Genomic DNA, 27880 nt, shown 5'->3' on the forward strand with positions numbered 1-27880 from the left:
AGGCCAGATGTGAAACTGGGCCCTGTTAACTGCAGGCCTGGCCCTCTCTCCAGTGTGATACATAGCTGCCCCAAAACTGTTTCAAGAGACAGACTCTGGGAACACACTGGATTTGGAAGGAAATTAGAAGGGATTTGGAAATAGTCTGGTTTTAGAAAAAAAAAAATTTAAACATGAATTGACAGAAATAATTGAGATTGCTTTAGAAACATTTTTATTTTTATTTTTTTCTTTGACTAATTTTTATCACAGAACTAATATGGTTCACATTTTACTTCATCACAATGTACCGTTCCAATCAATTTAAACGACAATAATTTTTATGCTTTCTCTAGGAGTATTTTTTTGTTTACATTCAGAAATATCCTTGAGTTCAGCTATCCTTCCTTCTCAAAAGCAGATTTTTGAAAATAATCTGAATTAAAAATCTGTAAATTCTTCTTCAATTCTATTGTAATGTAGTAACTGGTCTTCTAGTCCATAGCTGTCTATCAACTGAGTAAGGCTTAGTTTCTTGTTCTCCACAGATAATGTTGATTGCAGCTCAAAAAGCAGCAGCTGGCTGCTATTTCTCCACTTCTTTATTAATGATTGCAAGTGTGAAAGGTCATTCTAAAGAGGAAAAGAAAATTATCAAAGTACGTTATGTCTAATTACACAATTTTTAAAAACAGACAATATTAACAGAAGTTATTCAACCAAATATTTGAAGGGCTTATTATGTGCCAAGCACTGTGCTGGGTTTACAAGTATGAAAATATTTCTGCTCAAAAGGAGCTTACATTCTAATGGGAGATACAACAAATACTTTTAAGAATGTATAAAGCTGGATTGAGAGCCAGGCCTAGAGATGGGAGGTCCTAGGTTCAAATCTGGCCTCAGACACTTCCTAGCTCTGTGACCCTGGGTAAGTCACCTAACCCCCACTGCCTAGCCCTTACCACTCTTCTGCCTTGGAACCAATACATAGTTTTATTGGCAGAAGGTGAGAGTTTAAAAAAAAATGTAAAAAATGTAAAGCATAAATACAAAATTAATAATAATATACAAAATAGTCTGGGAGAGCAGGCTCAAGAAACATCTTTCAATTCTCTTATTTCTTCCATTTTTAATCATGATAAGGTTTCAAAATAAAAAATGAAAGAAAAACCCAAACATCCAGTACAATAAGACTTTAAATACTTGGGGTACAAAGACAAAAGGAAAAATAGTCCCTACTCTCAGGGCATGCATCTGTTTACATCTTTCAAACCTCTAGGTTGGAGAATGTAAGCGGATAGGTGATAATTTAAGAAGGAATGTGAGCACTCCTAATTTCGCTTCAGGAGGTGGCACATAAGGTTAGCCTTGGAAGTAAAACAGGAAATTGGGGGGGGAGTATGTTGTTTGTGAAAAGGCACAAAGCAGGACCTGAATGAAGCAATGAGAAGACACTTACTTCCCATCTACACCATCCTGGGAGTGGGAAGTCTGCAGAAATTACATATTACATACATTTGGGGGATTTTTCAATGTATCAATCAGTTGTGCTGACTTTTTTCCCCTTCTAAAAAATACTACTTGTCCCATGGAATGACTCTGGGAAGGCAGAGGGATATTGGGGAAAGTAACGGTGATGTAAGAAACAGAAAATAATAAACCAGAGGCATGAGATGGATTGATATATTCAGGGAAGGTGGGTCTATCCTAGAGGCAAAAATCAATTCTTAAACAGGGAAATGGCAATAATTGCTGATCATGAAGATTGTTTTAGTAGCTCTGTGGAACGACTTGAACTGGAAAGGGACAAAACTAAGAAACTAAGTCTATAAGGATATGAAATTGAGTAGAAGTCATCTGAGGAGAGAAGGAAACTAAGAAACTGGACTGGATCTAAGGAATGGGAAAACGAAGTATAATGAGTCTGAAGTTGTGATACTAAATGATTGAAAGAATATGTAACCTTGAAAAATGGGGAAGTTGGGAAAATAAGAAAAAGTCATTTTTGGACCTACTGAGGTGAGGTGTCTACAGTGTGGCGTCAGTGTCATGGTCACGGTAGTGACGGTAATGGTGGTGGTAGCAGTAGTTGTAGTGGTGCCAGTGATAAAGGACCCTAGTTAATCTGCATAAAGAATTTAATTGAACCTATGGGAGACAATGAAATCGCCAAGGGAGAAAGTATCAAAGGAAAAAAGATGATGATCTATGAGAGTTCTAGCAGAACACCCATGGCTTTAGGGTGGAACATAAATGAACCAAGAAGTAACAGATGAATAGAACGATGATCAGGAGAACATCACAAAAACTCAGAACTTATTGAGAAGAAAAGAAGTGGTCAAAATTAAGAAATGAGGATAAAAAAAGATCATTGGATTCAAGTTTTCCAAAGACACAATGTTACATAGTGATAAGCTAGGAACCATGCTAAATGCTGAGGGAAAAAGCTTTTAGAATAAAAAACATTTCTACCCTAAAGAAATGTAAATTCTAATGAGGGATACAAGGATATATGAAAATATATACAGTATAAATCATCAAAGCCATCTGGTACTGGCTATAAGAGAGAGTAGTGGATCAGTGGAATAGGTCAAGAAATCAACACACAGAAGAGTTAGTGATCATAGTAACCTAATATCCCCAGAGCATCGTGCCTGGCACAAAATAAATGTTTACTGATTTCATGAATGTTTACAGACTGACTGATAGGTCAAGAAAAAGAAATGCATGCTGGTGTTTAGTGCTTTCCTGCTGAGGCAGTTCCTTTTCCCCCCATACTACCAATAGAGGTCTGTTTGCTGTATTTCTGGATTATTTACCAAGACATAATAAAGAACTTCCCAAGACTGGCAATTCAAGAAGAGAACAAATGATAGTGACCAAAGGAACCCCAAGCAATAGTAAAGATTGTGAAAGTCCTGACTAAGAAACTAAAGATTTTGGGGGGGAAGGCCTGGGTTTGCTGCCTATTGAAGACAGGGGCTCAGGAATAATGATAATATAACTAACATTTATATAGTATTTAGTATGTAACAGGCACTGTACTAAGTGCTTCATGATTATCTCATTTGATCCTCACAACAATTCTGGGAGGTAGGTATTTTACCCATTCTACAAAGAAGGAAACTGAGGCAAACAGAGGTTAAGTGACTTGCCCAGGGTCACAGAGTCAGTAAGTGTCTGAGGTCACATTTGAACTTAGATCTTCCTGACTCCATGCCTGATGCTCCATCCACTGTACCACTATTAGCCAATGAAGAAGGTGGCTTGAGACCAGGGTTTCTATTTTTGAACCACAATTAAAATCTCTATCAGGTGAAGCATTCTGAAACAACTACAAAGGACCGAACTAATTAAAAATTCCCACTCACCCTAACCACTCCAAGTTTTCCTGAAAATAATGTGACAAGAATATTTCAAAAGTCACCTGTGGTGGGTAAAGCCTATTCTTTGTGAAAGAGCCTTAGCCCGACTCTCACACCTATTACAGATGGAAAACATAGATTTTTGCCCACTATGCAAAGGAAATGCAACTCAGGATTGGAAAGGAAAAGAAGGAAAAACACAGCAGTGAATAACACTCCATGTCCATGGGGAAAAGGGCCCATATAACAGATTGTTATTATGTCCTGGAGATATTTCTACATAGCCAAACCCAGCTCCAAGTCATGGAGCTAAGACTGCCTAGACCCAGGGATCCAGGCAAGAGAAAACATGCAAAGAGCAACACTGGAAGGGGAAAGAGAAAAAAAAGAAAGCCTGACAAAATTTCTGAGAATAACAGAAAAAGAAAAGGTCTAGTACATCTCCACACAGAAAAACCAATAGTGAATCTGTAAAGAGGTACAACAGAAAGCACACTAAACCTGGAGTCAGGATAACCAGAGTGCTTCAGACACTCACTAGCTGTGTGACCCTGGAAAAGTCATTTGCCCTCTGTGGGCTTCTGATTTCTCATCTGTAAAAGGAAAGAGATGAACTTAGTGAATTTTGGTCTCTTCTGGCCACAAAAATTCTCTTTGCCATGAAAGAAGGCAAACTGAGTAGGCATTCCAGAAAAAAAGCCACAACATAATAAGCAGTAAAAGAAAAAATGAAGATTTGAAAAAGCTGAATTCTACATATCCCCAAAAGATAATCAAATTAGTAAGAAACTCAAAAAAGAAACAAAACTTTTAAAAAGATGAAATTGGGATATTTATTCAGATCAGAGGTCCCAAAGAAGAAATAAGCCAAACACTAGACTAGATATGTCTGTGTACATTGGAGAATCTCTCCAAATCATGGTAAAGGCTGAAAAAGAGACTAAAGAATTTGGAAAAAAAATAGAGATGCATAAGAAAATTCATCTAAACAAAAGCAAAAGGTAACAATTGTTTTTTTTAAACACTTACCTTCCATCTTAAGGATCAATATTGTGCACTGATTCCAAGGGAGAAGAGCAGTAAGGACTAAGCAATTGGCATTAAGTGACTTGCCCAGGGTCATACTGATAGTGAATGTCTGAGGCTGGATTTTGTAAGAGTGTAAATTGAGGGTTTTATGCTAAATATGAGAATTCTAAAGTATTATTCTGGTTACTGATTTTAAAATGTTATAGCTTAAGTCAAAATGACTTTTAACATATTTATTTACAAAGAGCAAAAGTGAAAAATTGTAAGAAGCTAAGAAAATTGTCTAGCCTACCACCCTAAGTGCTGCTCCAGTGCCCAGGCCATCCCAAGTCTGAACTCCATGTAGATTTCCCAGTAATCCTCAGCCAGAGGTCCTGGTGATGGTTTCAGCCAGAGTTCCACCAATGTAGCCTCCTCCAAAGCCAAAGGAAGAATCTCAGCCTCACCTAGCAAGCCAACTCGTGATCCAGAGAAAAGGTCTCCTCCAAGCCATGGCAGGGATCTTAAGCCACTCACTCCAAATGTCAGGAAGGGAATGAATCTCTGGAACCAATCTCTCCAGAAGTCAGGAAAGGAATGAATCTCCAGAACCAATATCTCCAGATGCCAGGAAGGAATGAATCTAGACCATTTGGTCTCTTCTTTTTATATTCCTTTTTCCATATCACTTCTTGTCACTTCCTGTTGCTCCCCCTTCTTCACAGAACTAATGGCAGTTTTTCAATTTGCCTAGCACTGACTGGGATTGGGGGGCATGCAATGGCCTTTGGAGGTGTGAGTTTAATCTAGTAAGTGACTCTGAACTCTCTTACTTAGTGTTAAGTAGGGGTACTTTAAGTTCTTGATTTAATTAGCTAAAAATAGACAAGGGGAGAGTTAATCCTAGCTTCACAATTTGAACCCAGGATCTCCTGATGTCTGGGCCTGGCTCTCAATCCACTGAATCCCCTAGTTGCCTCCCAAAAGGTAATATTTTGAACAAATGAATTCAAGGTGTTGACCTTAAAAACAAGGTATGCACTTTACTGCAAATAGTCCAGTCATAGGGGGTTTGGAGAAGTAATATAAACTTCTTTATGAGTCTAGTTGAAAAGAACAAAGGAACTTTAAGAAATCACCTGCTCTAGGCAAGGACCATACTTCCAGGACTACATCCTCCTCTAGGAGAAGGATTATCAATGAAGTCAACTAGCATTTATTAAATGTCCACCAAGAACCAGGCACTGGGCTAAACCCTGAGAATACAAAGGCAAAAAACAATTCTTCCCTAAAGCAGCTCACAGTCCAATGGGGAAGAAAATATGTAAACAACTACTTACAAAAGAGTTTACCAAAAAAAAAAAAAGATGGGTTAGTCTCAGAGGAAAAGCACAAAGATTAAGGACTAGGAGGAAAGGCTTTTTGCTGAAGCTGAGTCTTTAGCTGAGACCTGACAGAAGCCAAGGAAGAAAGGAATAGAAATGAGGTGTAAGAATATTTCAGGCATGGGGACAGTCAGCAAAAATGCCTGGAGTATGAGAAATGGAATCTTGTTCAAGGAAAAACAAGGAGGCTGAGGCCACTGGAAGTAAGGAAGAAGACGACTAGGAAATTGGGGAAAGGCTTAGAGGATGAAGAGCTTTGAATGAGGATTTTGTATTTGGTCCCACAGGCGATGGGAAGCAAACGGAGCAGAGTAATAGAGGGTATGAGAGGGCCTATATCTTATGTAGATCCATTTTCCAGATGAGAGGTTAGAATGGGAAAAGAAAAGACAGAGAACCCAACTAATGAGCCATTTCACATCAGACCAAGAATAAGTTGATTAAGGATTGTACCAGTGTGGCAGAAGCCTTAGGAAAAAGGGACTTATTCAAAGGATGTCTGGAAGATAGAAACAAGAGGAGCTGACAACTATTTGGATGTGGGGAGATGGAAGAAGACATTTAGTGAAAGACAGGAATGGAGAGGCCACCTCGGTGTCTATGCAACCAATCTCAGTGTTCTCACCTTTGACCTATACATTTTGGTCAATTTTAGTCTTCGAAGAAGCTCTTCCTTCTCTTGAACTTGCTTCAACAATTTCATCTTTTCTTCAAGCAATTCTTTCTTGCCAATGCTATGACCTTCTGAAACCACTGGGAGATTATCTGGTAGGCCACTTAATTCAAGAGATTCACTTCTATAAACATCAACATCCTTCAAGGGGTCTTTCAAACAGAGACTTTCTTCTGCTTTTTCCATGTTTTTACAGTTTTCTGAAGAGCCAGAGCAGCTTCCATCAGAGGAAGATGTTGCTCTCTTTGAAACGGTAGAGTTATTTTCTTCAGTATCTCCTTTAACCCGTTTTGCCAGGGCATAACAGGAATTAAATGAACTTCTTGTTTTCTTTAGCCGTTCTCTAAGTGTTGCACTCATCAGCTAAAGAAGGAACCAAAACCAACATTAAAACTTTCAAAAATGTAAATAGTCACTGAAATAATGTTTCACTTATGTGGTAAATACCACTAGTTGTCAGATGCATTGTCTCTCTACACCCTGGTATACTACAGCTATTCCCCCTTAATTTAGAGGAGGGAGACTTAAAATCTATGTAATGGGAGTCACATTGTTTCCTAGTACAGTTACAGAATGAGATGTACTCTTTCCTGCTGAAACTTCAAAATAAGTTCTTCTCACATTTTAACTGACTCATTTTAAAGGTGAAATTTTATTAATTCACAAAACTGATTCAAGAAAGCACTCAAAAAGTAAAATTCTTTCATTTAGAAAGAAAAAAGCCACAAATTCTGAAAAGGATCCTAGTCAAGCACATAATCCTAGTAGTTCAGCATATGACAAAGAAATATCTGTCAATATTGACAAAAGTAGTTATCCAGCTTCCAAAAAATAACAATTGATCATTTTTAGTCAAGTGTGAGGAAGTATTTAAAGAAAGGCATCATGATATAAGAAAAGCAGTAGGCTTAAATTCTATTTATTGCCTATGACTTTGGCAAATCCTTTAATTTCTTGGAGCCCAAATTTTTCCTTTTGTAAAATAAAATTTCTAAAGTTTTTTTTTTACTTTTAAATCCTACAACTTACTTTAAATATTACGCTATACAACAGAAACTTTCGGTGATCCAGTCAAATATTTACTGAAGAAGCATTGTGCTTTACTATAGTGGAGTGAGTGCTGGGCATTAAATAAGGATAATCTCCAGTTCAAATATAGCTTCTAACACTTAATAGCTGTGTAACCAGAGTAAAATCAGTTTTTAAGTGGAGATAGCACTTATAGAAATATAGTGTTGTTTTAAGGAATAAAAGAATAAATAAAAGACCATTTTAAGCATCTAAATAATTTTATAAGTCCCTGCCCTCAAGATGTATATATTCTCCTCTACTAGAGTTAAAGCACTTTGCAAATCTTTAAAAAGTCTTTATCTATAGTCTTAAAATGCTAAATATGTAATCTTAAACTTATATACACATATATACTATATACATATAAACACTATATCTATACACATGCACACAGTGCCTATATTCGTATTGTGTCCCTCTGTTAATTATTTCCTATTTATACTGAATAAAGCTTGCAAATACACTTCTGTTAGTTGTCTCTCCCATTAGATTGTGATCTTCAGGGAAAGGGCTGTTTTTTATTTCTTTTTGTATCCCCAGGCTTTGGCCCAATGCCTAAAACCTAATAGGTGCTTAATAAATGTTTGCAGACTGGCTGAATGCACATATATATACACACAGGTCGGTTGTTATTATGATGCAAAGAACAGATGCTTTTTACTGAACTGAAAGTACTAGACAGAAGACAAAACATCTGACCTGTATTCTGCTCCTAGGCAGGGGTAGATAAGCATTTATAGAGCACCCTTGTGACAAGTACTGTGCTAAGCACTTTACAAACATATCTCATTTGATCCTCACCACAACCCCATTATCCATTTTTATGTGGAAGAAATTGGCAGAGGTGAAATGATCTGCCCAGGATCTGTCTGTGGCTGGATTTGAACTCAGGTCAGAACTGAGCCCATCCCTCTCTATTCACTGACCTAACTGCTGCCTCCAAACTCTAAAGAGTTAAGGGGAAGGAAGGGAAGGGGTGGGGGGGAGGACAATTACAAATGTCACAAGAAAAAGTATAAAAATGCAAATGAGTGTTTCAGGAAAATGCTGTAAGGGGCCAGATGTGGGTGGCCGGCTTTCAGGGTTCCTAGATGAGGAAACAGATTTCCTGGATGAAATATCAAGAACTAGTTCTTGAAGAAAGAAAAGGGACTTAAGTAGCAGATTTTCCAAGGATGGATGATGGCATCAGGAAAAGAAAGGGCCATGGGAGTATATAAGGCTTTGGAGTCAGGGGACCCGAATTCAAATCCAACTTCTCCTTGAAGTCTCAGGCAAGTCACTTCACCTCCAATGAACCCGTTTCCTACTCGGTAAAACCAGTGGGTTGAAGTAGCTGCTATTCACCTATCTGGTCATCTTACAGGGAAAATGGCTTAGAACGGGAAAAGCAGACTGGGGGCCTTGAATGCCAGGATTAAGACAAAGGCCCCTTCTGGGATCTTGGAAACCTCTAGGTACCACCAATTCTGAAAGTCCCTGGTCCTGGGTAAATCTGATGAAGGCGAACGTTCATACCTGTTTCCCTGAACTATGACTCTGAGAAACTGCTACAGTCTCACTGGCCTTGGGGGTAGCAGGCAAGGCTGGAGTTTTATCTGATGGAATTTCCATCTTGGGAATGGAGCGTGTGCTCTAGAAACAAAACAGACGCAGAAGAGGAAGCTGAAAACACATTAGACTACAAACCACACCAACTCTCCCAGTCCTGGGTCCTCGGAAGCTTCGGTTCCTAGCCGGAATTACTCATTAGCAGAGCTATTAGTACTAGTGCCGGCCGAGGACAGAGTCCTCCGTGGGTGCCTGTATCCCGAGCTTTTGGGGGCCGCGTCTCCCCATCATCCCGTATCCCCTCAGGCTTTCCGACCCTCCGGACCCTGTGCCCGGAATCACGTTCGGCCCCCGAGAATCCAAAGCCGCGCTCCCGAAGTGAGGGCCCGAAGCTCTAGGGAGAGCCCAATCCCGAGGGAAGGCGACTCCGGCTTTCATATCTGGGAGGGACTGGGGCCACGGCTCGGGAGCGAGGATACCTCCAGCGTCCGAACCAGGGTCCGAGGTCCACACCTGAGCAAGACAGAGGAGTGAGAGGCGGCGCTTCGGGGAGCTCAGATTTGGGATGGGGAGGGGAAGAGCAGCCCTCCTCCTCTTCCCTGGGCTCACAGGCGGGCTCCCTTTGCGCAGGCGCGCTGAGGTGAAAGTTGCAGTCGGCCGCTACCGCCTCCTATCTCCTTCTGGTGTGGCGGGAACTGGAGCAAACTAGGAAAGAGACGCCATTGGTCTGCCGCGTGGGAGGGGCGGGACAAGTAGAAGGGAGAATCGTGGTTGGGTCAGTGGCAGGGGGCGTGGCTTTTTGTTGCTTTCGGGATTCCCACCAGACATGCAAAAAGCAGCTACCCAAGTGGGACTGGTAGGTTGTTTTCTTGGCCTCGTTCCACCCCACCCTTACCCCCATACCCAGTTCAGCAACCCTGTGTCTTAGTGAATGCATTCCCAAAGCTATGCCAAGTTAAATCATCCCCTCCATTTAAAGTTCAGCTTCCACTTAGAGCGGTTGTTACAGAGCAGAAAACTGAGGCACTGGGTGACCTTCTCAAGGACCAAGAGACCCATTGCCTCAAAGACAGGATCAGAACCCAAATCCTCTGCCTCAGGGTGGTTGAGAGAAAACCTTCACTCCATTCACAAAGCCTCCATAGCTTTTCTTCAAATGGGTCCTTGACCAAAGCCATCCCCCATTCTTCCCTCTCCCTCATTCCCTCCCTTCCACAAGACCTCCCCTTCTCTCCAAACACAGAAACCATGGCCTAGGTCAGGGCCTCTCAGCGGGACTTGGACTCCCCTAAATACCTTCTCCCTGCCATTCCCCCAGGAAATCCCCCATATCCCTATGAGATCAGCTGCCCTTCCCCCTCCATAAACTCCCGTGGCTTCCTAATGGGTTTTTTTAAACCTTTACCTTCCCTTTTGGAGTCAATACTGGCTCCAAGGCAGAAGAGAGGTAAGGGCTAGGCAATGGGGGTCAAGTAACTTGCCCAGGGTCACACAACTGGGAAGTGTCTGAGGCCAGATTTGAACCTAGGACCTCTAGGCCTGGCTCTCAATCCACTGAGCTACCCAGCTGCCCCCTTTCCTAATGTTTTTAGGATTAAATCTAAACTTCATGAGAATTAATGTCCTTGGGTAGTATGGAGCAGCTGGGTGGTGCCTGGATAAAACCCAAGGCTGGAGTCTGGAAAATCTGAATTCAAATCAGGTCTTAACAAAATGGCAGAGAAGATACATAGACCCTCCAAACAATTAGGATATGGCAGCCTCAAAATGGAATTCTAAAGTAACACAACCCCACAAAGACTGGGTGAAATAAATTTTCAGCCCCAAACAACTTAGAAAGCCAAAGCTGGCACAGAAAATCTACAGCACTAGAGTGGAAGCTGAACACAAAGCCGCTCCCCAACATGCCTTGGGGGCAGCTGCATGAGCAGCAAAGATTTCCTTCAGCCAGAAGCAGTAGGGGGGGGGGCGGAGGGGGGTAGATAGGGATACATTTGTCAGTTGTGGATACAAGTCTCTTGTGGCATTGCTCCTATACAGATCCACGGTGAAGTCCTGTGAAGGAGGAGGACCAGCACAAACCAGCCCCTGTGCCCACAGAGGAATCCAGACAACCCTGGACACAGTTCCAAGGTGGGAAAAGAGTGCTTATGGTTATTCACAGACAGGAGCATAGGCCCAGAGAATATTAAACATACTTCTCCTTACATCATACCACCTTGGAAGAACTGAAAACAGATCAATCCCCAGAGCTAGCTCTGAAGGCAGCTGCAAAAAGAATCTCCTGTTTAGAAAAGAGCTCCCTTCACCACAGTTGTGGAGCCTAATTTTTTTTTTTAATTAAAGGAAAAGGGCTGAAAATGAGCAAATAACAAAAAAAGAAACTCAATATGGTTATTTTGGTGACAGGGATGACCAAAACACAACTCAGAAGAAGACAACAAAGTTAATATTGCTACATTCAAATCCTCTAAGAAAAATGGGAATTGGATTTGAAAATTAGAGAGGTAGAAGAAATATTGGGGAAAGAAATGAGAATGATACAGGAAAATCATGAAAAAAATTAATAACTTGGGAAAGGAGGCACAAAAAGATACCAAATAAATTAATGTCTTAAAAAACAGAATAGGCCAACTGGTAAAAGAGGCTGAAAAATCAACTGAAGAGAACTCCATGAAAAAGCAGAATTGGCCAAATGGAAAAAAGAGGTACAAAAATTCACTAAGGAAAAGAACTTTTTAAAAACAACTAGAATTGACCAAATAAAAAAGGAGGTATAAAAAAGCTCACTAAAGAAAATCAAAATTAGAATTGGGCACATGGAAACTAATGATTCCATGAGACATAAAAAAAAAAAAGAAATAAAGTCAAAGAATGGAAAAATTGAAGAAAATGTGAAATATTTATGAAAAGCAATTGACCTGGAAAATCAACCCAGAAGAGATAATCTGAGTATTGGCTACCTATAAATCATGATCAAAAAAAAGCTTAGACATCATCTTTCAAGAACTTATCAAGGAAAACTGCCCTGAAATTTTAGGACTATTGGGTAAATTAGAAATTGAAAGAATTCACCAATCAACTCCTGAGATTCTAAAAGAATAACTCCCAGGAATAGTATAGCCAAATTCCAGATCCCAGGTCAAGGAGAAAATATTGCAACCAGCTAAAAAGAAACAATTCAAATATTATGTTAGGGTAACACAAAATTTGGCAGTTTCAACATTAAAGAATCAGAGGACATGGAATATGATATTCCAGAGGACAATGGAACTAGGATTTCAGAAATGTGTTAACTTGGAAAAAACACAGAACTACTTAAGTAGTCAGAAAAAAAAACCAAACAAGTCTATAATTAGGAAAAGGAAATGCCCAAATTTGGCCAGTGCCCAGTGCCCATAACTTTACAGGACCTATACCCTGGGACTCTGGGGACATATCCATGAGAGTATCACTATGCTAGGTGACAACTCTGAGGAACAATAGAATTTGGGGAACTGGGGGAATCGGAAATATGATTGATTGGGAGAGAACTTGAGACTTGAAATATATATTTTTTTAATGTTGGAAACTGATTTTACATGTAATTGGGGGGGGATTTAATTAACTTTTTAAAAAATCAGGCCTCAAACACTGTATGACCCTGGACAAGTCACCTAACCCCTATTTGCCTCAGTTCCTCATCTATAAAATAGGGACGCACTGGAGAAGGAAATGGCAAACCACTCTATTATCTTTGCTAAGAAAATGTCATGTAGAATCAGATATGACTGAATGACAGTGAGAAAACTGAGGGCCAGAGATGAAGTAATTTGCCCATGTTCACAAGTTCACAAGGAAGTAACCGGTGTGTCAAGGAAGCTCATGCCTTCCCCCTTCCTAACTTTACATGTCCATCAAACATTCCTAACATACCACAGGTTTGCGCTGGCGTATGTTTTGTGCGTCAATAAAAGTTAAAGTTGGGGGCAGGATGGGAGAAACAAACAAGAGAAAGGGAGAGATGGACAAGAAGACCATGAGGGAAGCCTAAGGAGAAGGGACAGTGTAGGAGGTGAGGGGGAAATGAAACAAGAACTGGCAGGCTAGGCTCCATGCGGCCAGGTTACTTAGGAATGATTGTCTACCCTTCATAATAAACTTTGTAAGATATCTACCTCTGGGTAGCAAGAAATATTATTTTTAAATATTACACCAGTCAGCCAATATCTGAGCCCAGGTCCTATAATTATAAATCCATAGCTACTACTACAATAAACAATATCTACTAAATTATCGAACTATTCGCCTTTCTTTTTGTTTAAATTAGGAGTTCCAATGGAGAAGGTAAGAAAAAATTAGTTACAGATATTGGGTTGTGTTGACAATAACACATTGAAGGAAATGTGTTCTTCAAGTGTTAAGAGATATAGGACCAAAATATATAAAATACTGATTTATCAGTCAATATAGAACTGAAAGTTCAAGCCCTTTTCCCCCTTTTCTCCAAATTTTGCAAAACAAAACAAGTAATTTCCATATGCAAAGAAAAAGATAGTACACCAATGAATTCACAAATCTTATGTTTAGCTTACTTTTTCTTCATATTCACATAAAAAAAAATCCTGTCCACAAGTATCCCAGTCCGTTCCCCACCCTTCCCACATCAAAGAAAATATGATCAAGGAGGCCAATGTGTAATATCATCTGTATTTCATGTTTTACCTTTCTGTTCACTGCCTGGAGGTTACATTCACAGTTTATTCTTCCAGCATTAATTTTGTTGCTATGTATAATATTCTAATGATTTTGCTCATTTCACTGAGTATAGTGTGAATCTTAAAAATGAATGCCAGAGCATCGAAGTGGCTCAGTGGATAGAGAACCAGGACTGGAGATGGCCCCAGTCACTTCCTAGCTGTATGACCCTGAGCAAGTCACTTAACCCCATTGCTTATTCCTTACCATTCTTCTGCCTTGGAACTAATACTTAGTATCAATTCTAAGACAGAAGGTAAAGTTTAAAAAAAAAATGAATATACTCCATTGAAATAATGTTAAAATATCCAATGAAAGGATGGAAGGCCTTGTGGGACATACAAAGAGGAAGGATCAAGAAAAGGAAACAGAATGACTGTAAAAGAGATAATAGGTATGAAAATGATCTGTTAAAAAAATTTAATGGAACATGACATTTTTTTAGGTATGGAAAAATTTTTATTAAGTATAGAGAAAAACCCAGTGAGCAAGAAGCCTTGTTGCTGATGACTCTCCCCTCACAACCCATAATCACAAGCCTCAAGACTGTTCTGAAAATAGAGATGTAAGAAATTTTTAAGAGCTTTCTCTTCTCTAAGGAGGGCTTTTACTGTAGGGTCCTTCTTCATGGCTGCTATCCAGAGTTTAAGTTTTGAAGTATGGTCCACACAGCTGTGAGAATAGATTAAAAAATGATGTTACGTGCAGGAAATAGGAAGGCACCACAAATTTTCACATTTATTTATGTTTTTTACATTGTGGTTGTATTTTATTTTCCTCTATAACCTTTTAAAAATACTACTTCACTCTAAACACCACTGCACCAGTACTGGAGAGTATTGTTGTGAGAATTCACTTTCAGGAATGGATTAGACTTCTAACTCTGATTTTCTACATTTCTCTCATGCCTTCTTTAACCCTTTCTTACCATCATTCAGCAAACCACTCTTCCTTTGAGGTACTTACCTCCCTCTTGATTACCCAAGTCCAAATTTTGTCTCAATTATCTACAGACCTCTAGACCTCTACTTTCTTTTTTGAAGAATTCAGTTCCTGCCTCACAGTCTTCCTCTGTACTCCAACTCCTGCCCTGATGCTTGGGATTTGCATCAGTGTCCCCACAAACACTCTGACCTCTAATTTCTTCAGCCTCCTAAACTTCTATGACCTCCATTTCCATTCTGTCTTGACTATATTATTTTGCACATTAATAAATGTTTGTGGAGTTTAATTGAATGATAGATTGATATAGAAAGTCAAAACTAGAAGGAACTTTACAATGAAGAAATTAAGGTATAGAGGGATGAACTTAATTTTTCAAGCCCACATAATGAATGCAATTTCAATCAGATGTCCTAGGCCCAAAATTCTTAACATCAACTTAAAAAAAACTTTTTTTAATATTAGAAACATTCAGTAAGACAATCAAATATGACCCATCTTTAAAAGGCTACGTTGTAGTATGCTAAATAAACAATTCCCTTTAAAACAGTTGAGAACAAAGCTAAAAGGACTGCTGATAGCATGCAGAAGGCTTTCACAGTCTTTGTAATTTGTGCTGTTTGGATAGGGTAGTATGAAAAACTTAAATAGCTATCCTTGCTTTGGGAAACTAAGTTGAAATTCTGCTAAAATGTGGGTCCGTAGCTTATGATCATTCAAGTGTATACTTGCATTTTTAACCAGAAGAGTACTAAGTTATTTTTAAAACTGGCTTCTTAATACTTTGATCCTCCCCCTCGTCCCAAAAAAGTTAGATAATTTGGAATGGATTTTTTTCAAAAAACATTCTCCAGAACACCAATAAATTTATTGCAAAATGGTAAACTTTCTTACTGTGCTATCCCATATGCACTCAGACGTTCAAACCAGGGCCAAATGAGGTAATCAATCATGGATATAGTGTTCCCTCCAAAGAAAGCTGTCCTCTGATGAGTAAGAACCTGAAAAGTTGGATGGACAAAAAATAAATTCTTCTTTTTGTTCCCATTGAGCTATTTCAGACATAGTTACAATAAATTCAGTCCAGATTAATGAGAAGGCTTTCACTATCTGCCAGACTTGGCTTTTTGTTGTGTTCTATGAACCTAAAAAAATACAGAACTACCAAAGTAGTTGGACAAGGAAATTCTAATCACAAAAACCACATGGTGGCCCTGGGATTATAATCTCATGTAATCACACAGAACCAAAGCACTGGGACTTCTCTTGAACTACAGAAAGAGGGGGGCTATTTAAATATTCTTTTGAAACTGGAGAGAAGTCAAAAGCCAGGTTACTTGAGTTTGCTGAAGCTTGGGGGGAGGGGAGAGACACTACTGAGTGGCAGAAACCTGGGAAAAACTCAATGGCCAGAGGCTAGAATAATTGAAAATGTACTCAAGGTTTGATTGTCTTCTTTAACTCAACTCTTGGGAGAGAGGCAAAACCAATTCATAGTTAATTCAGTTTTTGTCTTTTGAGTTATTTGTTTTTCCATCAAAAGGAAAGAGTCTAGGACAGTGATGGCAAACCTTTTGGAGATGGAGTGCCATGTCCTGCCCCCACCCACCTTACCCCCCACACAGGGGAGGGAGAAAAGGCTCCCTTTGGGCTGCTGAGCAAAAAAAAAGGGGGGGGGGGCAAGAGATGTGAAAAAATGTCATTAGGTGTGCTCTATGTGCCACCTTTGGCACCCATGCCATAAGTTCACCATTACTGGTCTAGAAAGAGTCAATCTGGAGATTACTTGAAGACAATGTCTTCAATTCTTTGCCTAGCTGAGCCCTCTGACCTTAGGATTTGTTGACTGCTCAACTGGTCAGTCACATTCAAAGTAAATAAGCCTTGGATTTCCAAATGGAACAAACCAGCCAATATAAACAAACAATAAAAGAACATGAAGTAACCCTTGATTTAATGATGGGATGAATGTACCTAAGATTTAAGAAGTTAAATGGCCAGTCAATTTGAGCACATGATATTGCTGAATTTCTGACCAAATGAGGAAAGAAAGGCGGGGAACCTGAAATAATTACCTGATTAAGAAAAGAAAAACACTTCAGCTCATATGGCTTGTATTATTATTTTTGACTAGATCTGTGACTTCATTGATATTTCTATTGAAGAATTATTTTTTTCTTTGTTAATCAATTCTTGCTCTACTACATATAGCATTAGTGTTACCTAGAGCCAGTGATATGCCAGTAAATGTTTTAACAACTAGATCTCTACAGGTTTAATCTGCATTAATGTTTTATCCATCATTTTTTGGTTTCCTTAAAATGAGGCAATAAATGGAAGAAAAACAAAAGAAAACTAAAACCCCAATTTGATATTAACAATCACTGATAAATGCTCACACTGAAAATTTATCAGCAGATCTGGTTCCAGCTGACTCCTCTACCTAAGATCCTTGCTTAGACTACAGTAGCCTGGATCACACAAAAAGAAAATAGCTAAGGCTAGATTTGAATTTGGGAAGATAAGTCTTCCTGACTCTGGGGGCTTGGCAATTCTACTCACTAAATATAAACCACATCTAATTTAGATCATTTCCTAATTATCCCTTTAAGGAAGTTGGCTAATAATTGATGTTAATAATAAAACCAGGCAAGTTAATAAAATACAACTTTTGCTACTGTACTTAAACAAACAATAGTCACCTATTTTCCTAGAGTTTCTGTTTAAATGAAAGCTTAAAAGATGAGTTTCTATTTCAGATCCATTTCTTTCCACAGGGGTAGTCTAGTGATCCATTTCTGAATGTTTAAATTTAAATATGCTTATACCCCTTCAATAATGCATTTCTGTTCTATTTTTAATTTGTTAGTTTGGATAGTTATTTGTGTATGCAATTTAGTTCCTCTACAATAGACTACAAATTCTATTAGAAAAGGAATATGCTTAATCTAAGCCTTGTATTTTCTCCAATGCCTAGCAGAATGCTCTATAAACAGTATGTCCTTTAATATGTATTTATTTAATTAAATTAAATTGATCTCTCTTGATCTATAAATTGAAAAGACCTTAAATTCCTCTCTACTTCAAATGGATGTTGTAGCAATCTAAAATGTGTATATCATATAAATTGATTCCATAGAAAGTTAAACATTTATAATTAAAAACTTCACTCTAGTGAATATATTCAGAATCTCTGACTTCCAGCACAGATCACAACTGATTTATAATAAGTAAGTCTTAGAAAATTGCCTGAGGCCACTTGTCTGTGGCCACACAACTTGAACCAGAAGTGGATGGGGTCTGAGCTTAGTACTCTATATACAATGTCATACTGCCATTTCTAGCAGATATGAGGAAGTTCAATTTCCAAGATGCTTTAGCTCCAATTCTTTAAGGTCACTGGGATTTCATTAAAAAATATTATCTGATACTAACTAGAATTGATTTTGTAAAAATCATGCAGATTTGTACAATGCAATTCATTTTGCAGAGCAAGCCCTTATATTTTGTACAATACAACTCTTATAATTTCTCCTGGCCTAGTAAAATATAATTAGAAAAGACTTATTTTTTCCCTATTAAAAAAGCCACTCACATTAAGGTTTAAAAAGAAAATAAAATTCTTAATTATTGAAATCTTAGAAAAAAATTCTAACCTCCTAAAAATCACTATGAAACTACCCTATAGAAATGAGAGGATGAAATATCTACATAGAAAAAAGAGGTCAGAGTTTGAGAAGAAAACAGGAAGATGAGGTGACTCCTATGTCTCAATTACTTGGTTATGTTTGGTACAAAAGACACAATTTATTCTTTACCTCCTCCAGGCTACTAAATACTGTTTGGAGCCCTGCTTTCTGGGCAGAGGAGTCTCCTCCATTCCCTCCTGCCATCAAATCCTTAAACAAAGGTGGTACCTAAGTAATAGAGAATAATAACAAATATATTATATTATTATATAATAAAGAACAAGGAAAACTTGATGGTTAGCATATATTGGTCTTTCACCTAAAAATATAGCAAAGACAGTTCTTCTAATCTTAATCCTTGAGCATATCATCTACTTTCTAGATTTTACACATATTCTCTAAGTATACCAGTTTCCAGAGCTGATAAGCTACATTTTGCAACCAAAGGCAGGACTTGAACAAAGACTAGTACAGACAGAAGTTCTTGGGTTATGGACTTAAGATACCTATATTGTAACACCCAGAATTTTAACCAATAAATAATATGAGGCCATTTCCCCAAGAATAACATCATTTATTAATAGGGGAATGCAATCTAGTAATAAAAGATGGGTTTATCACATCTGCTTTTTATGGAAAAGTCTCTCAGTAAGCCCTGACCCTCTCTTTTATAGGAAAGTGTGTCCTCTTTCTGATTGGCCAGACACTTCATCCTTTGGACCTCCCCTGGCAGTCCCAATTGGTGGATATTTCAAAAGAGGAGATGGACTTAAAGATCTTAACTCTTCCCCCATTACTTCATTATTTGGTAAGTCAACCTTCACCCAACAAGGAAAAGTAACCACCTTGCCCAGTTTTTAAATGCCTTAGAAAGGTGGTCTTGCTTAAAATAAAGGAAAGCCTTTTATCCCTTCAAAGTCTTTGACTAAAGACAAAGGTCTTTAGACCTAGTTAGATGCCTTGAGGCCTGGAAGTCAATTACTTTAGTTTTAGAAAAGGGACCACTTCTGCCTAACTTTCAAAACTCTAGGCTCAAGGAAATAATGTTTTCATATAGAAATATTGCTAATAAATAAGACAATGTAACATTAATTCTCCTCAATATACTATTCTCTCATCTCATCTTAAAAAGAAATTAAATATAACAATCTTTGGTATAAGCTACTTTATTTTGTAGCAAGACATCTTTAATAGGATTTTAGTTTTAACCTCACTTATTTTCTTTTGCCATACTGAACATGGTTTTCTACCTTGCTTCTTTTTGTTCCCCATTTCCCCCCCCCTTCCATTCCTTCTATAATGTCAGTTTCCTCTATCATCTCACCTTCATCTTGCTTAAATAGCCTCCCAATTAAAGGAATTTTTTCCCCCTCTTTGGTGAGTTTCCTCTAACCCCATAGTCTTTTCCTCTTAATGCGGTTCCTAAATCTATTTGAGATCAAAAATATTTCCTTCAAAACCTGCATCTTGGGGGCAGCTGGGTAGCTCAGTGGATTGAGAGCCAGGCCTAGAGATGGAGGTCCTAGGTTCAATTCTGGCCTCCCCAGTTGTGTGACCCTGGGCAAGTCACTTAACCCCCATTGCCTAGCCCTTACCACTCTTCTGCCTTAGAAGTGTTACACAGAATTGATTCCAAGACAGAAGGTAAGGGTTTTTAAAAACAAAAAAACCTTACATCTTCCAGTTCTGTCTTGCATCTTAATGACTGTTAAAGTATTAATTAACCATTCCTTTAGATATGACATCTAATAAACTACCAAGTTAAGGTATAACACTTTAGAAATGTGGTTTACAACCATTATTTTCAAAATATAAAACACACATTTGTCAACCATATATTGGTTTAGGCACATTTATATTATAATGATATAATTATAATAATTCCTTTAGCATCCTCCTAAGTACTTGTTAATTTGTCAGTTTATGAATAGAGTTGAACAAAATTATAAGCATATGTCTGTTTTTAGCCCTCACCTGGGTTCTAAATAACTGGGCAATCAACATTACTAAGAAAAACAAATTAGGGATTTCTTGTATCTAGTGTACCTTAGAGAACAGCTCCAAAATCATTTTTTGAAAAGCTTTCTCATAGGGATCCTCTGGGAACAACTTCTTTGGATAGGTTTCATCTAGGTACTCACAAGTGATGACAGATTCATAGATCAGTTGACCCTGACTGGTCTCCAGAACTGGTACTAGACCAAAGGGATTCTTCTTAAAGAACCAGTCAGGCTTGTTTTTCAGATTGATGTTGATAATTTCATGCCTGTAAAAGAGAAGGAAAAGAATAAAAAGGACGACATGTTTAATAATATCTAGCATTGATTTATACGGTGCTGTAAGGTTTCCAAATCTTTTTACATATTATCTCATAGTTTATTAACTATGCAGCTTTATCCACATCCTCAGATACCACATTCAAGACAGCTTATTTATTAGCAGATGCAGGTCAAAGTCCACTGTAGGTCGTAAAGTATCAGACAAATATTTGAACTAGATAACTCCCATCATCTATCTTTATAGTGTGAAATATGTTACTTGAGGAAATGCAATGAGGACTTTGTGTCAAGCATATCATTTTGAAAATCCACCTTTGATGAACTCTTTCTCTCTTTAAATTCCTTTGCTTAGGCATAGTTTTCTGGGTTTCCAAGCAAGTAAGAAAAACGTATATGAAGTCCATGTTATATTCAGCACCTAATTAGACCTTCCAAATACTTTGCTGAAGGGATTATAGAGATAGCAATAGAAAGTAAGATTTGGATAACAAAGTTTTACACCAGAAATGCATGCTAATAATTCTCCTCCTTACTTTTCTAACTCTGCCATTTATTACTCCCTTATATGAACTCTATATTCAAATCAACTGAATCACTGGCCTTGGGCTTCCCTCTTTCTGTATCCTTGCTTCATGCCTTTCCCTATTTTTTTTTTTTTAATAAACCTTCACCTTCTGTGTTAGAATCAATACTGTGTAAGGGCTAAGCAATGGGATTAAGTGACTTGCCCAGGGTCACACAGCTAGGAAGTGTATTGCCTTTCCCTATCAATCAATCAACAAAAACCTACTAAGCATTTACTGTGCCCTAGGAGCTATGACAATGGAAAGGCATACAAAGAAATGCAAAAACAGTCCCTACCTTCAATAATGTTTACATTCTAATAGAGGATTATTGCTGTTCAGTAGTTTCTCAGTTGGGCCCAACTCTCCATAATCCTATTTGGGATTTTCTTGGCAAAGATACTAGAATGGTTTCCATTTCCTTCTCCAGCTCATTTTACAGATGAGAAAACTGAGGCAAACAGGGTTCAGTGACTTGCCCAGGGTCATCCGGCTAGTGAGTATCTATGGCCAGATCTGAACTCAGGAAGAAGAATCTTTCTTACTCCAGGGCCAGCACTCTATTCTAGCTGTCCTAATAGGAGATACACCATGAAAATCAATCAGTACTAAAAGGTACAGACCATATGGAAGGAAACCTTCAATGGGAAGACTCTAGACTAGATTATCATGTACTAGAGGGCAAGAACCATTATTTATGTTTGCAGCTCTATCAGTATAAGTACAAAGCATATGAAACTAGTTTGCTAAATGTCTCCTGTGATGGAAAATCAAGACATATCCCAAGGCAATCAATATTCAAAAAATTTCTGAAACACTAAAAATTAATAACTGATGCTTACAGAGAACTTTATTTGCATTATATATTATCTTATAATCAAAATAACCCAGGGAGGTAGATATTTCGGGTACTTCAACAGATGGGAAAAATGAGGATCAGGAGGGTTACAACTAATCCATGATACTTACATTGCTGTAGAAGTTATTCGAGACTGTCTGACTCTTTGTGACCTTATTTGAGATTTTCTTGGCCAAGATACTGGAGTGGTTTGCCATTTTCTTTTCCAGTTCATTTTATAGATGAGGAAACTGAGGCAAACAGTTAAGTGACTTGCCCAGGGTCAAGTTACTTATTATTATCTGAGGTTAGTTAGTTATTATATGAGGCCAGATTTGAACTCATGAAGATAAGTCTTCTTGATTCAAGATGCAGCACTCTATCCTCTGTGCTCCCTAGTTGCCCTATGTTAAAATCAGAAATTGAACTCAAGACTTTGATAAGTCCAACTTATAATGCCACAGAGCCTCTTCAGGTATTGTAGAAAATCAACTCAAATCAACTTTGGAAACATTTATGGAGTTCCCCTGAAAGTGTGCTGATCTGGAGTCAGAGGACCTGAATTTTAATGTTGGCTTTATTATTATCTGTGTCATTTGGGGCAAGTGACTAACTGGGTCTCAGTTTCCTCATCTCTAGAATAATAAAGTCAGACTAAATAAACTCAGATTCATTCCAGCTCTAAATACATGATACTGTGTCCAAAGAGCCAGTGGCTGAGAAAGGTAGAAATACTGTTTTGTCCATTTTAGTAATCCCACATAGTGAATGAAGAAGTTAGAGCACCAGCCACAGCAAGTTGGAAGTTGTACCTTTCAGTGAAAGCAAAAATCTATTTGTATAGAATTTTAAAGGTTTGCAATGGGCTTTCTTCAAAACAATCCTGTGAGGTCGTCAGTGTAAGTGATATTATCAACCCTACTTTAATTATAAAGAAACTTGGGCTCTCTGAAGTTGGGCAGCTTACCAGTGGTCACACAACTAGTTAATTGTGAGAGCTGGGACTTGAATGACAAATATAGGATCATAGATGATTCCTTCATATTTGTTATGACTAGAACTCTGCTCATTATTGTGGCATATTCAAAAGGATAAAAGACATGGTCCTTGCTCTCAAAGAGCTTACATTATCATTGGGGAAAGAACACATGAAACAGTATGAGGAAGACCCATAAAATGATGGGAACCCTCTGGCACAGAAAGAGGAGGCAGTGCTGTGAAGTGTATTGAGAGGGAGGAGACCTGGATTCATGTCCCAGATTTGCAGCAAAGCATGACTTCATACAACTTCTCTCTTAATTTCACATTCCTGTCTTTAGAAGTGGAGGGTGAGTATGGGAAAATATAAACAAAAGGGAGAAGGATTCCTAGTTTGTCAAGAATCTTGATGGAAATATAGGAAAGAAATTTGACAGAAAACTGGCTCAAGACTAATAATCTCTTATACTGTTGCAATAATAAGCTTCAAATAGCTGATCCACAAAAAAAGAAAAAGGATTATATAAAACAAAATCAAAGGAGAAGGAAGTACTAATTTTTAAACTATGGTCAGGGAGAAATAAATCAAATGAGAAACAGAAAAGATGCCCATATACAAAATCAGATATACAAAATAGAAAATCTTTTACATAAAAAAATAATGCAGCTAGAATAGGGAGAACTACTAAATGGAAATATTAAAAATCTGATATTCAAGATATGGAAGAAAATGTTGCAAAAATAGTTAAGGCAGTATCAGTCAAAAAAATGGACATCCAAAAAAGAAGAAATACCAACAACCATCTTAAATACTCCAAATTTCTATAATAAAAGAATGCAATTTAAGGCAATGGGGATTTTACTTCATATTCCTTAAACAGATGAAAGTTGTAAAGAATGGGGGAGGGGGATGATTATGGAAAGATAAGCACATTAATTCATTGTGTAACTGATCTGGAAAACAAGTTGGAATTACATGGGAGAAAATTTCTGAGCTATTAAACCCTTTTGCCTAGTAATATAATTCACTTATAAGGTACTGAATATCCCCTCAAGGTAAATAACAAGGAAAGGTCCTTTATATAAGAAAGTATTCATGGACATTTTTCTTAATAGCAAAAAACAAGAAACAAAACGGGAGCCCACTGACTGGGGAGGGCTGAACCAGTTACAGTATACACATTAAACTACAATATCTTTGTAATTTAAGAAATGACAAATATAAGAAAGTCAGAGCAATGAAGAAAAGCTTTTTGAACTGATGCATAAAAATGACATAATTATGAAAATGTAAATGAAAACAAGACTAAAAGATATCAGCCTCACGCTTGGTTCTAAAGGATCAGAGATGAAAAAGATTTCTTACTCCTGGAAAAGAGGTGGTGCACTGAGTGTAGAATGCTGCACATGCTGTCAGAAGTTCACTGCCTTTGGATGGTTTTGCTTAACTGTTGTCCCTTACTGTGAGGGAGGGTTTGGGAAATGGTTATCGGTAAGTGATTAACCTATAAAAAACAAAAGTCACAAATAAAGCACTAAAAATAAAAGGAGAGGCTTAAACGAAATGACTTTTAAGGCCCTTTATCTGTATCAGATTGATTTCACCACCCTCACCTCGGTTTACTCAACTCTACAGAAGAAAAAGGACTTGGTTGCACGCCCCCCCCCTCCCCCCGGGCTGCTGTGAGACCCAAGTGCTCTGCAAATGCCACTGCACGCCAGAACCTTTCCGGGTTTTCCCAGGGTTCCGATTTTGTAATTCCTAAAGAACACTGGGAGTCCTGCGGGCGGTCCTTTTTTGCAAGGGAATTCAGGGATCTTTGTTCTTACTTGATTCCTTTGGCCTTCAGGACAAGCAGAGTTCTCTGGGCAAAAGGGCAGAATCTCATGCTGTAGACCCGGATGACTCCATCTGGTACAGGACCTGGGGGAGAGCTTCCTGCAAGAGGACCCCAAAATAAATTTATTTTGCTAAGTCCTGTTATTTTTATTTTTACTTTCTCTCCCATACACATCCTTGTCTCTCCATTCATGCGGTTACTAATGTGGTGCAGACCTTTATCCCCGCAAGCCAGAACTCTCACATGAGCCTGCTAGTGAGCCCCACTCCAGGCCATCCATTCAGATGCCCCAGTGATCTTCAAAAAGCCCAAATCTGACCGCTCCTCTATTCAATAAACTCCAGTGGCTCCCTATTTCCTCCAGGATCAAACATAAAATACCGCTCAAAGCTCTCAAGTGGGCCCCGGTGGCTCTTATGTGTGTGAACACACCCACCTACTTATAGAAGTGTATCCATGAAAGCATGTATATGGGTGTTGCCTGTATGTGTGGACGTATCTCAAATTAGTTTAGTTATGCCGGGCATATCGGCCCTCTTGTTCCTCGAACAGCACATTTCGCCTCCTTTTCCATGCCTCTTCCCGGCCGGTCTCCAGCCTCGGGGCACAGTTCTCCCTCGGTAGGAGGCATTTCCCAGTTCTCTTCCCTCCCCCCACCCCCATGGGACGTGCTTCGCTCAGTTAAAAGTTCCTCTTTATTCCCGGCGGAGCTCGGGCCGTGGATCGTGGTCACAGACTTGGTTCTGAATCACGCCTCTGGGACTACCGCCACGGGAACCTCGGGCAAAGCATGGAACCGTCTCCCGTGTCCGCCGTCCACGGGGAGGGTTCGACTCGCTGGCCTCCGAGTTTTCTGGGACTCATCCTCCCGCCTCTCACAGGCGCTCGGCCCCTCGGCTTATGGGAAAGAAATCGGACAAAGGCTATCTGTGCCGACTTCGGGCGGCCCACCCGGTCCCGACGTCCATGCCTTTGCCCATGCTTACCTTTTCCCAGGCTCTTACTTGAGTCTTGGGACATGATTCCTCCCTCTAAAAACGAGCGTCTTTCGGTCCCGAAAGTCACTGGCTCTAGTTTAGCCAGGAAGAAACCGCCTCGTAGGCTCTCCTTTCACCATCCCCCAGATCAACGCATGGACTGAGCTTCTGGTTGGGATGGAGGTGGGGAAAGGGGAGGAAAGGTCCCCAGGCTGCGATGGGGCGGGGAGAGGGAGGGAGAGGAGGAGGGAGAAAGGGAGACCGCGCGAGAGACCCACACGGAGATTGTCTAGCTACTTGCTACTCCAAATTGACAGCAAGTCCACGGATGAAGTTAAAGTAATTATCACAGACAGCTGAAAAGAAATCTATTCACAAACCTGAAACTATCTCCAGGAAGCCCCACGGGAGTATTTTGTACGTCAACCCTTATTAAGTTGGACGCCCCCCCTTTCCCCCTCTTCCCCCCCCTCCCCCCCCCCTCCCCCCGCCCTGAAACCCACTGATGGAATATTATATGGCCTCCTTAAGCTCTTACTATGTGTCAGCAGGCACTGGGCTAAGTGCTAAGAATTCCAAGAAAGGAAAAAGACAAGTAGCAAGTGGAAAACCCGGATAAGGTACGTCAGAGTAAGGAACTGTTTTGCCTTTCCATCCCCAGCACCGAGGCAGCTAGGTGGCACCGGGTTGATAAAGAAAGCTGTGTGTGGGAGAGAGGGAGAGAGGGAGAGAGGGAGGGGAGGGGGGAGAGAGGGAGAGAAACGGGAGGACGGGGTCAGGGCGGGGCAATGCGAGATAAGAAGGCTTTGGGACTCGCCTTTTTAAGTTAGCGGCAACCCTGGGGAATTTAGGCAAAGAATTCTTCCTAGGAAAAGACAATTATAAATAGATCTTTTCCTTCTCGTTCCTGCTTTTCCTGGTCCCACTTCCCTACTTCTCTGGGACCGATACTTGTGGGTGTTACCTTAAGTGTGATGATTTGAGTACTGAAAAGCTTTCTATTTTCCTCCCCCTTAAGGGTTTTTAAAAGCAAGCCTAGACGTCGCAGCAACCTAAGCAAGCTTGAAAACGTTCTCTTCTCCGCCACAAAACCGGGCTTTTCGAATGACTGTCCTTTTGATTTTAGCTTTCTGTACGCATCCTCCCTTCCCCACTGGTTTGCGCATGTCCAGTTGAACCAATCAGTTGAAGGCCAGATAAACTGTGGCAATTTTCTTGCCCCAACCCGCAATACTCCTCTCAACCCATAAGACAAGATCTAGCTAGATCGGGCTACCTACCGCTTCCCACACTTACTCACCCCTTTCCCAACCTTGAAAGGAACACATCAAACCTCTCCTCCCACATTCACTCTCCCCCGATAATTAGCTGCGGGGTCCAGGCATTTTCCCAATCAGCTTGGATTTTCCAAAATCCCTTCCTGTTCTTTACAGTAAGTGGAAATAAAGTTTGTACTCTTTAAGCGGGGTATGGCTAAACAAATTGGGGTTCTTGATTTAAGGTATTCTGCTGGGCATAAAAAACGAACGATAGAAGAATTTAGGGAGAGAGGTTCATTTTTTTAAAAACATTATTCTTTAAAAGCCCTCTAAATCTAAATCTAAATCCCGCTTCCCCTCCCCTCCTCCCCATTCCCTGTGACTGCCTTCTAGATCATCCATTAAATGCCCTCACCTATGATTCCTGCGGTTCGGTTTTCCGACCGGCCCCCTATTGTGACGATAGTTCCACGGACTGGACGAATCCATCGGCACCCGGGTTACAGTCTCTTAGATACTAACGCTAACTGTCCGCTTCGCTTCAGCTGCGAGCCTAGGAAGAAGCGGACGGAAGCTGCATTTTTGTAGAAGGAGCTGCACCGTTCCTTGAAGTTTTTCTGTTTTGAACACCTCCAATTACGATGAGTGGCAAAGAACAAGAGGGATCGGACTACTTCCAGAACGCAACCCTGTCTGTGAGGTGCTCCGACCAGCCTGCCGCCTTCTCTTCTCCGAACTCTATTAT

General features: G+C 39.5%; 3 protein-coding genes across 13 annotated transcripts in view; 1 reads left to right on the forward strand and 2 right to left on the reverse strand.

Annotated features, from left to right (window-relative positions):
- Positions 1-197: 197 nt before the first annotated feature.
- SFR1 (SWI5 dependent homologous recombination repair protein 1) lies at positions 198-9724 on the reverse strand. Of its 3 annotated transcripts, none has more exons than XM_007479071.3 (4): positions 9512-9724; positions 9000-9116; positions 6363-6773; positions 198-612 (listed from the first exon to the last, which is right to left on the reverse strand). In XM_007479071.3, exons 2-4 carry the CDS (start codon positions 9093-9095, stop codon positions 421-423), a joined length of 699 nt encoding a protein of 232 aa, XP_007479133.1. In that variant the 5' UTR covers positions 9096-9116; positions 9512-9724; the 3' UTR covers positions 198-420. The 3 variants fall into 3 exon arrangements, with proteins under 3 accessions (XP_007479133.1, XP_007479134.1, XP_016282990.1); XM_007479072.3 differs by having other exon boundaries at positions 9546-9698; XM_016427504.2 differs by lacking the exons at positions 9000-9116; positions 9512-9724 and adding an exon at positions 9171-9497.
- Positions 9725-14205: 4481 nt separating this feature from the next.
- Positions 14206-27880, reverse strand: part of LOC100022188 (glutathione S-transferase omega-1-like) — a 193371-nt gene continuing 179696 nt past the window's right edge. For 3 of the 6 annotated variants that reach the window (XM_056804398.1, XM_056804401.1, XM_056804400.1), the window contains 5 exons: positions 24889-24997; positions 20447-20666; positions 18530-18628; positions 15606-15712; positions 14206-14441 (listed from right to left, as the gene is read on the reverse strand). In XM_056804398.1, the coding sequence (XP_056660376.1) occupies positions 14288-14441; positions 15606-15712; positions 18530-18628; positions 20447-20666; positions 24889-24947 (639 nt within the window). In that variant the 5' untranslated portion in view covers positions 24948-24997 and the 3' untranslated portion in view covers positions 14206-14287. Of the gene's footprint in view, positions 14442-15605; positions 15713-18529; positions 18629-20446; positions 20667-24888; positions 24998-25885; positions 26207-27550; positions 27635-27880 lie in introns of those variants that run through there. The other 3 variants (XM_007479069.3, XM_001368753.4, XM_056804395.1) reach the window with 3 other exon arrangements.
- Positions 26721-27880, forward strand: part of LOC100028437 (cilia- and flagella-associated protein 43) — a 161116-nt gene continuing 159956 nt past the window's right edge. The window contains exon 1 of one of the 4 annotated variants that reach the window (XM_007479064.2): positions 26721-27835. In XM_007479064.2, coding sequence (XP_007479126.1) covers positions 27777-27835 — 59 coding nt within the window. In that variant the 5' untranslated portion in view covers positions 26721-27776. The remainder of the gene's footprint in view (positions 27836-27880) is intronic. The other 3 variants (XM_007479059.2, XM_007479056.3, XM_007479061.2) reach the window with 3 other exon arrangements.

This window comes from Monodelphis domestica, chromosome 1, assembly GCF_027887165.1.
Source record: "Monodelphis domestica isolate mMonDom1 chromosome 1, mMonDom1.pri, whole genome shotgun sequence".
NCBI lineage: Eukaryota > Metazoa > Chordata > Mammalia > Didelphimorphia > Didelphidae > Monodelphis > Monodelphis domestica.

What these genes read in the sequence shown, in the direction of transcription:
- SFR1 (XM_007479071.3), bottom strand. Translation starts at nt 9,095, where the DNA reads ATGGAAATTCCATCAGATAAAACTCCAGCCTTGCCTGCTACCCCCAAG. An exon ending in GTCATAGTTCAGGGAAACAG is followed by an intron (nt 6,774 to 8,999) that starts GTATGAACGTTC and finishes TTCCTTCTTTAG; the next exon opens with CTGATGAGTGCAACACTTAG. An exon ending in CCAAAATGTATAGGTCAAAG is followed by an intron (nt 613 to 6,362) that starts GTGAGAACACTG and finishes TTTCCTCTTTAG; the next exon opens with AATGACCTTTCACACTTGCA.